Raw genomic sequence first — 12,303 nt, 5'->3', positions numbered from 1 at the left:
GGGTCTCGGACTCGAGCGTGCGTGGTTTTGCCCTTTGCTTCCTGTTGCTTTGACAGAAATCACACTAAGTAATGCCTGCAGCTTTCTCTGGCATGCGGTTCTTCATCCAAGCACAAAAGAATGTACTGAGGACCTAAAAGAAATTTAATAATCCCTGAATTCTTGCGATTTGTTAGGCCTCCCCAACAAACACCTGCAGAAACTATACAATCTTTGCCTGGAGATTTACGGTAACAGGCTTAAGCACGCAGCAAGATGACTGTTTTATTAGATGTCAGGCAGCCCCTGTTGTGCTGGTATTGGGAGGTGTTGCCAAGAGAGTGTAAGTAGAATGTCCTTCTATGGATATTTTAAAGACCTATTTAAATCCTTACAGCTTTCTGTAAAACTTTCAGGAGAGATCTGTTGGAGGTTGGGGAATGATCTGTATTGAACTGGTAAGATTCCACCAGCTTCCAATACTCTGAAATAGTATATCCACTCACTTAAGAGCACTAAAAGGGCACCTTTAAGGAGCAGGGGTGGTGATGATAGTTTTGGTAAAAAAAAAACAAAAACTACCCTAGGTTTGGGGGCAGTATTTTTAGACCCTGTACACGTTGGTGAAGCTCTGCTATCCCTGTGGCCACCACTAGTTTGAATGCCTAGTTTTCTTTAGAAAAGAAACATAGGGGCTTGTCTTTAAGATAAGACCAAAATAAAAATCTTTAAGTTCAACTATGTAAAGTTCAGGCTGCCAGAGTTCTAATATTAAGCTTGGTTAATTAAATATCATTCTTTGCCCTGAATTTAATTAGCCCAAACACTGAGGTAATTAAATATAATAATAATAAAAAAGAGGCCAGTGAAAAGTGGAAGAGAATCTGACTATTTCTCCCTCTGCCTCATTGGGACATTTGTTTCAAGTGTTGCTTTATGGATGGTGATGTTTTACGAGGGGATTATGAATTTGCAATTAGTGAGAAAATGAAAGTGAAAGACAGACAGTAGATCATCAACGAGTGACTGTATCAGGAAGTCACTGAAAAGCCCATTTGTAAAGTTCAGGTCGTATTTCAACATGACTTCAGGGAACCTGAGGCAGCTCTCCTCCCCAGGTTGAGTTTAAATCATGCTCTTTATTCACTGCATGAATAAGTCCTTGGTTAGAGTTTCTATTCAAGGTAAGAAAGTCAAATATATGCTGCTTCTGAGCAAAAAATGAGCGCTAGAATAAAAAGGCGACCTTCCTTGTTTAGCCATCACTTCCAGCACAAATGGTCTGTTTCCTTAACACGGCTGAAGCTCTGTGTCTCACGCTGAGGCGCTGTGCAGGGGACCCAGCCTCAGATTCAAATCCCAGCTGGAAATCGGCTGGCTGTTTCAAGGTACTGAATCTCATTGAGCCTCAGTATTGTCATCTGTGAAATGAGGATAGTGTTATCTACTTCTCCCAGGTTGCTGGAGGAGAAAGGGAGGGACTGCACAGGCCGAGACACAGCCATCTGTCTGTCTGCCTGACAGATAATCGATGCTCTGCAAATGGCGACTCCCTTCAGTCTGAACGTGTCACAAGTATGCTTATAAATGAGTAACAGGCACTAATGTATCATCATAATGCCAAGCATAAAGCTAAATGTGCCAGCTTGTTATCAGCTAGGGCAGTGTTCCTCACACTTTAAAGTACCAGTGATCCACCTGGGATTCTGGTACAGATTTGCAGATGGCCCGAGAGCCTGCGTTTTAACAACTCCCAGACGACGTGGACACTGCCAGGCGGAGATCACACTTTCGGTGGCGTGGAACTAGGACAATGACTTTTGCAAACTGAGTTGACTTTTGCAACTTAGCAAAACAGAATTTTGCTTTTACCTTTTCCATTTGTTCAATGATAAAAATATTGGGGAAATCTGAAGATGCTACAGAAAAAGAGTTTGAATAAACACATTTAAAAATCTGGGAAGCTCAAATCCATTCTACACACTTTCATTTATTGTCTGGACAGATAAAGTACAAATAATTCAAACACAACAAGATTATGGAAAAAAACAGTTACAATACTTTCCCTCAGAAATCATCTAAACTAGCAAGGTTAACATGAAGTCATTCATTATAACTAAAGTATACAACTGCCTGGTCCTAAGATTTTTTTTCCTTTTTTTCCCCCCAAGTGTGAACACATGATAGAGAAGAGATTTTGGCATGCCTTCTCCACTAACGCTTACTTAGCAAATGCATCAGAACTTTGCCAGCAAACTGCGTTCATTCACAGCAGATGACGTAAAAAGGTTTCCCTGAATGTTGAACGAGTGTTCTCTGAACTGAAATCTGTTTTTTTTTTCAAAATCAAAAAGAGGAAAAAAACAGAAAAAAAATTGAAAGGAGGAGTCTATGATGCAGCCTTGGTTTTCATTACCTGTCTACACTACAACTACCACCACGAAGTCTGCCTCGTCAGTGTGAAAACAACAGTCTGTCTACATGCACTTAGTGGGCTCAGCATGGAAAGAAACGCACAAAATAAGCACAAGTTATAAATAACCATAACGTTTTATTACCATTAAGACTAAACTTGTATTGAAAAGATTTTATATAACAAGACAAAAGCAATAGCAAATTTAACTATCAACTAGATTATGCATAGCGAGTAACTGTTTCTATTACCCAGGGAAGAGCATGAACCCTTGTCTTTTTTTTTTCGTTTTGTTTTTGTTTTAAATATATAACCGTACAAAGCACAAACATACTAAAATGATCAGTGCACTGGACGCGGGAGAGCGCTCCCTCAGTCATTTTGTTCCCTTAGCTCTGTTTTGTTTTCCCCGATCTGAAATACGTTAAAATAAAGACCCAGTTGGTTTTATTTTTCTACTGTGCAGTAAGAAAAAATATTCACAACAAACATGACAATATATCAAACAATAATTCTACACAAGTTACCTTGATACCTCTTTAACTGTCACTTAAATATCATAAGAAAACATTTTGAGACATTACAAACAAAACTAGCCAAGTGTTACAACTTATAATAAATTAACCCAAAGAAAAATAACTTTATATATATATATTTATATTATATATACACATACACACACAACAGAATGACACAATAATATGCTTCTTCCCATAGTTTAAGTAAACAAATAAGTAGTCTAGCCAATCTAGCTATATTTGATCTCGGCCATAGGCATCATCACATCAGCGAATAAATAAATAAGTGTTTCAAGCAACATAAACAGTGTTTCAAATGTACCAACACAGCCCAATTCTATCAGCATGGGCTACAAAGTGAATTTGAGAATTCCTTAATGAATCGAAAGCAAATGTATCTTTTGTTTTCCTCTCCTAAACACATTACATTTAACTATGATACTAAGATATGTAAATAATTTCGTAGCACCTACTGCTCAAACTAAGGAAGTTTTAGATCAAAAGGAAAATTAATCTTTTAAATTTTTGTTCTGCTGACATCCCATACTGATGACTTAAAGAAAAACTGTCTTTCAACTCATCTCCTTGCTTTTGGGTTTTGACTGTGGGGAACTGTGGTACCCTGGGTAGAACGAACACTCCTTTCCCCTAGTAATCAATAATTTTTTAATTATTATTACATGCTATGAAAAGATATGAAGATCATCTGTTTATAGCCCATCCTTCAAAAAACAGTCTACGAATCCAGTTTAAAACACACATCTTGATCTCTAAAAAGTTACCAGTGCAGTATGAACGCGACAAAGTTGTCAATTTCCCCTAAGTTAGCCAGTCAAAATATTTTTTTCTCAAATCCAGATTCTCTTGTAAAAATTCTTTATATTTTATAAAAATAGATTTTTCTTGAAACCCATTTTCAGCAAAGAGACCACCTCTTTGGCAACAGTGTTAATGTTATTAAATTGTTAATGTCATCAGGTTCCCCCGCGCCCCGTCCCCTAACAGAAGACTGTTTTAGTTCACATGATACAAAAGAAAAAAGGAAAAATAAAAAAATTTGCAAAAGTTTTTTTCATTTTTGCAATTTTTATTATTCCTCTTTAATTTGTGTGGGTTTTTTTATTTTATTTGTTTTTTTTTTTTACCAATCTGATTGGATCAACATTTTGACAAAAAAACAAAAATCTTTTTTTCGTTCTTTGAATCCCATTACTTTGTAAAAATTGTTTTATTTTTATTATTTTTTTTGTTTTTTGATTTTCTTCTTCAAATGAGTGAATGGTCATCTTAAAAAGACCCACCTTCAAGGAAGGCAGTAAAGTTAGCTGGCCGGGTAAAAGTCCCTGCACATCGCTATCTGTGTATATTATAGTCAACAACGACAGCTATGAAAGAACATTCAATGCATCAAAGGTATTTTTTTGTTTTTTTTCTTTTTTTTCTAAGCATTATAAAATCCTTTCCTGGTACACCTCAGGATAATCCAATGTTTTAATACTTAGGCAACACTGGCTTATAAAGTCCATGGTTTAATATAAGCCTTGAAAGGTTTGTTTCTCTCTCTTTTGTGTGTGTATGTGTGTGTGCACGCATGTGTTTTGTTCATATATATTTATATATATTTTTTAATAATTAAGGATGGGAGATTCAGGACTTATGGGCTTTGTTGGTTTTAAAGGAAACTTGCAACACTCGGTCTCCCAGGCGGTACCCGTTGAGGCTGGCGATGGCCATGGCGGCCTCGTCATAGTTGGTCATGGTGACAAAGCCGAACCCCTTGCACTTGTTGGTGTTGAAGTCGCGGATGACCTTGACGTTGTTCACTGCGCCAAAGGGCCCGAAAAGCTGCCAGAGGACACTCTCATCGGAGTCAGGGGATAAGTTGTAGACAAAGATGCACCAGCCTGTTCCTGTGTGACCAGGAATGTTCATTCCCACAAGGCTTGTCATCCCGTCAATGGTGATTGGGGAGAACCTGGGGGGACAAGCAGAAGGGGGGACTGGTCCAGACATCAGTCTGACCAAGGATAACACAGAGATGCACAGACACAGACACGGGGCAGAGGGCTGAGTGAGTGTTTGCAGGAGAGTCTTCAGGGTTTAAAAACTAAAGAACAAAAACTAATAATGTCTGTGGCATTTCCTCTGATGGGAATGGCTAGATTGGCTAAGGCACATATGTGCCAAGAGAAAGGCCTAGGTTAATTCCTAAAAACCACAAGGCACTCCCAGAGCAAGGCTCTATCACAGTTCTATCGCAGAATATATGCACAGGGTGTCCCACCGCACCCCTTACCCTCCCTCCCCACAGCAGGCAGTTGGCTCTTGGGGAAGGGGCTCGATTGCATTCATTCTGTTGCTCTGCTTTTTTATTCAGTGGAGCACCTACGGGCTCTCACAGACAGAGTGACATGCAGAAAACTCAACAAATGTTCTTTAACTGAACAAGGGAACGACATAGGTGGATGTTAATGCTTGGGAAATGTTAGTTATTTTTTAAGGCAGAGTAGGGGATGGCTCTGGAAGTGCCCGGGTCTACCACATTGCAGTCCCTTGACTTATGGTTGTCCAAAGATCTCTTGGTAATTACCGAGCATGGAGATATGAAGAAAAAACAGACATGTCTTGTTATGAATCAGATGGGTGGCTTGTGTTTCACTTAGGATTTATTCAAAAGAGTCCTCCCCAAATGAGCTATAGCTATAAAGACATATCACTCCTTGATGCTGTGTAATTCTGGGATTCATTTCTAAGTGTCACAGGAGTGAGATTTCAAGTGGTTTGTGCATTTATATGCCTCGAGTCACTGTACATTAAAAAAAAGCAGAAAATTGTTATTTACCCTATTACAACTACTTTTATATTTGGCTTAGAAATCTTCTCAGTTTTCATTTAATTTTGAAAAGAAAAACAACCCTTTATATTCTATTCTCTGACACAATATATCCACGTGTGATTCATGACAGATGCGTCAGATGAGACAAATGGGGTGCTGGTGTCTATGGCAGGAAAACATATGTTGATGTTTTATTTTATGCCAAACTTATACAGGGATTTTGACCCTATACAGTATTAGCTTGCTTTTCATGTAATTGGGTGTGTGTGTGTGTGTGTGTGTAGGAGAAGAAGAGGAAGCAGAAGCTGGGGGAGAGCTGGGGTAAACTGGTATCTGGGACTGCTTGAAAAATAAGCAAATATTCTTGGAGATTTAAAAGTCCTATGGAAGAAAAGTTCTATATACCTAGAATTTTGACAATCAAATGACTACTGAAGATATGCTAAATGTAACTCTATAGACATCATTTTTGGTATTATTCACTAAGTCGGTCTTCCTTTTTGTTTAAAGACAAATAGCCAGGTGAAACCAAAAACATCATCATACAGATTCTTAGAAGGGCAAATCCATGACTAATTGTTATTTGCATTATTTCTGAAGACTCTTCTTGGCTGGTTCTCCTCTAACTGAATAAATAGACTTTATTCGAGTTTATAGGTAGAGAACAGTTAAATATTTGTGATAAGGCCAAAGTCAGGGTCAGCAAAGATGTTTCAACTCCAGTTGGTTATGGCTACCTGGGGCACTTTGGTAAGAAGGGTTCTGGGCCCAAATCTGGGTTTAAAAGGAAGATGGGAATGAATGCTCTTATCAACCAGTGCTATTCACTGTGGGTGGGGAACCGGTGGAGGTGGCAGTTGTGCATGCTGCTGCGGGGTCTTCCCCGGCACCCTCTGTGGGCAAGCGTCTCTCTTTGTTTATAATGTTTGCTGCTACTTCACTAAGTTAGAGGGGAGCAAAGGGAGAGGATGGAGCTGGCAAAGATGTAAAATGTGTGGGGATAGGCAAGCAGCATGCTAGACACATGGAGATCATCATTCTCTCCCTGGTACTGGGATTGAAGTTGGAGAGACTGGCGCTCTGACAGTGAAGTCCGCTGTCAAGTACGCCCTGCACTGTGTGCCTGTTTTCCTGGCTGCGCACTTACCATGCACGGCCGAGTGGTGAAAGAACGGCCTCATACGGGGGTGTGATGCAAACTATTAAAGACCACATCTCCTTCCCTTAACTGTAGGAAGGGGAATTAAAGTGTGCAGCTCTACTGAGCAGGATGATGAAGATGCTATGTCCCTTGTAGCTCAGTAGAGCTTATCAAAGGCACCTTTGGGAATCTCACGGACACAGTGATATAATGCACTCAGCTTCCCGAGATTCGGCTTTCAGGCTAGGCCTGGAGCAGCCTTGTGACTGCATTCAGAGATCCCCAAATCTTTGACCCGATTTGAGCCCCTGACCTCACAAACAAGCTTTAAGTGAATGAAACAGAAAAATTAAAACACACATACATATATCATCAAGGGAGGATTTATAATAACCGTTAAAACCTGTAATAACAACAAAAACAAACCCTGGTTGAGGTGCACACAGATACACTTCACTCTTGGTCGTGCCCTGAGCTGCACGCTGAGCGGGGTGGGAAGGGGGGCTGAAGGTCATCCACTCCTTTATTCATGGTTTGGCCAGGGGCTGATAGTCCCAAATCTAATTTTCCCACTGACAATCATAAGATTGTCAACCATGATTAGCAAAATGTTCTAATTTTGATTTGCTGGAATTTGCCCTCTTATCTGAATCTTGGCATTGCTAATGCAAAACAGTTGCTCTGCAAGTTTGCAAAATCAGCTGGCAGAGTTGGAGCCTTCCCCGCAGGGAAGCTGCTCAGAGGACCAGATTATCGAGGGCTCGGTAGCTGTGGCACCTGAACCGTAGGAGAAGCCCACCTGCAAATAAAAGAAAAAGTGAAACACACAAACAAACTTTGTGTGCCCTAAAAGAAACAAAACCAACTGAGGTCTGAAATTAAAATGAAGAATTTGACATGCTGGTGGAAGAAAAAGGAAGAATTAAAAAAAAGTAAAGTTAGTGAATTAAAAAAAAAATTCTAGCCCCAGTCTGTGCCAACACGGACATCTGGCAATCTGTGGAGTTTTAATTACCTCTTTACGCCATAGGCCATATTAAGCAAATTGTCCAGCCTGCAAAGAGAAGGAGGGTCTCTGGGTTAATGCCTCACAGATGGCAAGATCGCTCAATGGAACTATTAATAAGAATGCTCCATTTTCAAAGAAGAAAAGCTCAACAACTTGCCCCAGTGCTTAGGAGACTATCCACCAGCAGATCCCCCCTTTCCTGCCTCCTAGTACAAGTAATTCATGTTCAGGTCAATGCTAGAGTTTAAAGCAAGTGTCTAATGAGTCTCCCTTTCTTTCAAGGTCTGAATTAATCCCGTTCCCCCCACCTCTCAGAACATTTGTGTGTATTTTATTTTATATTGTGTGTGAAATTGTTAAAAAGAGGTGGCTTCTTAAGTTGTTCACATTTTGTTTTAATTAAACTTGTGAATAAAGGTCTGTTTCATATTAACAATACATGCACACACAATGCGTATGAAATGGATCTTTTCTCTTAGTCTAGCTACATTAACGAAATCTTCTTATTACACGCATTTTTGCAGGGTAGGGGGAGTTTTGGGGTTAAGATTTTAAACTTAGCTTCCTATTTACAACCTGAAAGCGCTTCCCAGTGAACCGCTATTATGTTATAATCTCCCTCATGCTCAGCACCTTTTGGGGATAAGCTATTCACACCATAGGGCAGTAGTAACCATAGTTTCCACCATTAGAAGCCTGCTGGAAAGGCTTTTTACATAAATACTGCATGGGCTCTCACACAAAATAAAAATTAGATGACTTGGACACTTCACGAAACCATTAACCATTTCAGATTCACAGGGCATGGGGGGGCTGCAGAGGCTGACGTTTCTTCTCACTGTGGCCAGATGGAAGGGCTGAGTCTCTTCCCTTGCAATGTTTGACAAGGAGAAAAACCCTTTCATTAAAGGCAAGCTGGGACATAATTATTTAGAATTACTATGGGTAGGTCAAGAATATTCGTATCACTTGCACGACAGAGGCTGTTCAAGCTCGTGCTGCCTTCGTGGCGAGGCGCCTGCCTTTCAGAAATGCCCCAGGAGAGAGGAATGCCCCATTGCACCAGGAGCTTCAGGAGGCTGGGTATGTAAGGGAAACACTAATAAGGCGTGGACAAAACCTTCCTCCTTGTTTCCCAGAGACTGCTGACTTAACAATCAGAGTACAGTTACCACAAGAGAGAGTACCCTGTGCACCTAACTCGTCACAGTCACCTGCAGAAGGAAGAGGAGGACGGCTAATCCACTGTCCCAGGCCAGGGTCTGCCTCCCGACCCATTCTTTTCTTTGACTTTAGTAAAGCCACTGCCTTAGCCTTAAGTCTAAGATGCTGAACCTGGTCACATCTGTGGTTAACTCTTGTTGAAACTGAATCTTCTTATTTGGTGAAATGCAGAAATTTTGTTTCAACCAAAAATCTGAAGTTTAACCACTGTCACGATGGTAAATTGGAAGGGGGTCTGGAAGAGTGTCTGATCCAATCCCCTCATTTTATGAGAGTGAAGACCAAGGCTGGGGGTGGGAGCTGTGCACAGTGATTCCTGGGGGCAGGGGTTCTTACCCTTGACCCATTCTTTGGGGCCACGGGCTTCCCTGCACCTTGCCAAGCCCTGTGCCCAAGTGGCAAGGTGAGTGGGCACACGCGCACGCCTACCTGAACCTCTGAGCCTGGTGGTGCAGTGGGCCGGGGTAGCGCCGGTTGGGGGACTGGTAGAGCTGAGAGAGCAGGGCCTGGCTGGACTTCTGGCTGGGGTTGTTGGCAAACTTCACAGTAATCGGTTCTGTAGCACCGCTGGGCTTCTGGCCATTCAGCCCTTTGATGGCTTCTTCTGCCTCGATTCTTTTATCAAAGCGGATAAATCCCACCCCTCTGGACACTCCTGGGGAAAGGGAAAGAACCTTCATAAAAAGTGAACAAACCAAGCTGGTAAACATCTCCAGGAAGAGATGGGCTGGGCCCCAATGACATCTGTGGGGAGTCAGCCCACTGGTGGGGCCTGGGCTGAGCCTGGCTCACTGAGTATCTCTCACCCATCAGAATGCGTCTGCTTGCATTTCTGCCACCATGGCTCTGGGCCGGTGACTTCCACCTACAGAACACGGGCGTCTCTCACAGCTGTCATTTATAGCTCTCCACCACCATCCTGCTCAGTCCTTATCTCCCCTTAGTTGCTGTAACTATCATCCACTGTCTGGGTTCTCATCTTCCAGTGGGTCCTCCGCACCCAGCAACGAGGTAATCTATTTGAAAAGCAAACCCTGATGATACTACACCCTTTAAAATCACCTTCTGTGCCTTTTTTGGTACCTTTTCAATTTCTTACCTTGTTTATGGTTCCTGTTCCTAATTGTTTCCTACTCCAAACACAGAATAACAAACAAATAAAACCCTCCTGTGGCTCCATGTGGCAAAAGATAAAGTTCAGACTTTTAAAAGTGGCATTTAATGCCCCTGAAGATCTTGCCGAAATCCCCTGTTGAGCCTCTGCCAGCTGTGCTGAACTGCTAGGTGTTCCTAGGACAGGTTGTGTTCTTGCTCAGCTCCATGCCTTGAACTGTGCCCCACTCAGCTATGCTACAGCATACATCCTATCTGCCTAGAATGCTTTTACACTTCTTGCCAGATGACTGCAAGTCATCCTCTAAAACCCTGTCCAAACTTCACATTCTCCACGGAGCTTTCCCTTCAATTTCTACCAGGCATGGCGTGCCTTCTCCTGAGCTCTCCTGGTGCACTGGACAGGCCCCAGCAGGTACTCATCGCGCTGGAGTCCTGTAAGGACTGTGTCTCCTTCACCCCGGACCCTGGTTTCCCTCTGCACCGCGTCTGTAACACAGCCAGCTTCCAAAAGGGTTTGTTGCATAAATTAAATGATAATAATGTGGTGAACTATTTCTAGGGGGTGTTTTAAATTGGGATCAAGTTGGAAGTAGGTGAAAACATTTTGTTATTAAAATGCAACCCGGGGTACCTTACATTTCTTGCTAAGAGGTGGTGGTTGCCTTTCTTTAGTGGGGACAAAGTACCTAAGTACTGGATCCTGGCTTCACATCTCTGCACTGCTGCTAGCTAGCGGGCCCAAGGTCTGATCCTCCACTTTGGACCTCTCTTTCCTCATGTGTGAAACGGGGCCGTCTGAGGTTCCCTGTAACTATAATGCTGTCATCAGGTCCAGAGCTATACGTATAGGTCCTTTTCACACACCGATGTAAGGTTACTGGGTTGAAGGTTGAAAGACACTTCAAAAGTCACATAGTCCCACTCTCAGCCTGAGGCCCGAATCACCTTCACAACCCTGCCAAGTGGATGAGCTACTGCTGGAACTGCCCCGGTGATGGAGAACTCCTGCCTCCCAAGATGGCCCATTTCAAATGTGGGCAGTGGGTTGAGAAGAAGTCTTTCTCCCACGTCAAAAATCTGTCTACTCACAACCCATATCCTTTACCCTAAGGGACATTAACCCACTGCTCCCACTGGTCACAGGGCACTGGCTGGTGACATGAGACGCAAGGAAAGAAATGACAAAGAAACACTTAACCTGTGACTTGGTCGACCAGGATGCGTGAGGTGATGATTCGGCCGTATTGTGAGAAAAGCTGCTCCAGTTCCTTCTGGGTCATGGTTTTGGGAAGGCCGCTAACGTAGAGGTTAGCATCCCTGATTGAGGCAGAGCTTGGACGGGCATATGAGACCTGGGAAAAGGCAAGAGGAGCTAAATCCATCATAGGTAACACCCTCCGAGTGAGACTGAGTCACAGTCAAGATGAGAGTGCCTCGCCTATCATTCTAACTCATGGTGTCAATTTAAATAACTCAGGAGCTCAGATTTTTAGCTCCTCTTGTAATAGTAATGAGAACCAGGAGAGCAGCAGAGAGGAACAAAAGGAGAGTTGACGAAAACTTAAAACAAATGCACAGATAAGGGTCTCTAAGTGCAGAACAAAATAGCTACTGTATGGCAGCTGTTAAATGCAAAACTACCCACGCCTGGAGTTTTGAAGATTTACCTCCTGGGTGTGGGTGTATAGATGATTTACTGTATCCAACACATAATAATCTTTGAATAAACCAAAAAAAAACCCCATAAAATTCTGCTCTGCAGATTTCTCTCCTTGCTACCCTCCCCACCCCACTCCCTTCTTCTTGAGCACATAAAAGCGATCAGGTTCTCTGCAGGATTTTTTATGTTCCGTCTTTTGTGTTGCTCCAATCTGTTCCCACAGGGTCTGCTCTCACTGAATGACAAACTGCTGGTGAAATGGGGCTGAATGAACATCTGCTTGAGAAACTGGATATGTGACCTTGTCATAACATCTGCAAGAAGCAGTTGCTTTAGAACTTGGAGGTGGACTTGGAGGCTGAGCAGGTAAAACCACAATAAACAAAATGAGGGCATGTTGGAGAGGA

At 42.3% G+C, this 12,303-nt stretch overlaps 1 protein-coding gene across 3 annotated transcripts in view; it reads right to left on the bottom strand.

The window, feature by feature from the left end:
* Positions 1-4,557: 4,557 nt before the first annotated feature.
* ELAVL4 (ELAV like RNA binding protein 4) overlaps positions 4,558-12,303 on the bottom strand; it is a 140,586-nt gene continuing 132,840 nt past the window's right edge. For 2 of the 3 annotated variants that reach the window (XM_037133093.2, XM_037133090.2), the window contains exons 4-7: positions 11,435-11,588; positions 9,550-9,775; positions 7,903-7,941; positions 4,558-4,927 (exon numbers count right to left, since the gene is read on the bottom strand). In XM_037133093.2, coding sequence (XP_036988988.1) covers positions 4,558-4,927; positions 7,903-7,941; positions 9,550-9,775; positions 11,435-11,588 — 789 coding nt within the window. The remainder of the gene's footprint in view (positions 4,928-7,902; positions 7,942-9,549; positions 9,776-11,434; positions 11,589-12,303) is intronic. The other variant, XM_037133092.2, reaches the window with a different exon arrangement.

This window comes from Artibeus jamaicensis, unplaced genomic scaffold, assembly GCF_021234435.1.
Source record: "Artibeus jamaicensis isolate MK-2021 breed Jamaican fruit bat unplaced genomic scaffold, CSHL_Jam_final scaffold_1019, whole genome shotgun sequence".
Classification (NCBI taxonomy): Eukaryota; Metazoa; Chordata; class Mammalia; order Chiroptera; family Phyllostomidae; genus Artibeus; species Artibeus jamaicensis.
Note: the sequence above shows the minus strand (reverse complement) of the source record. Positions and strands in the feature narration are given on the sequence as shown.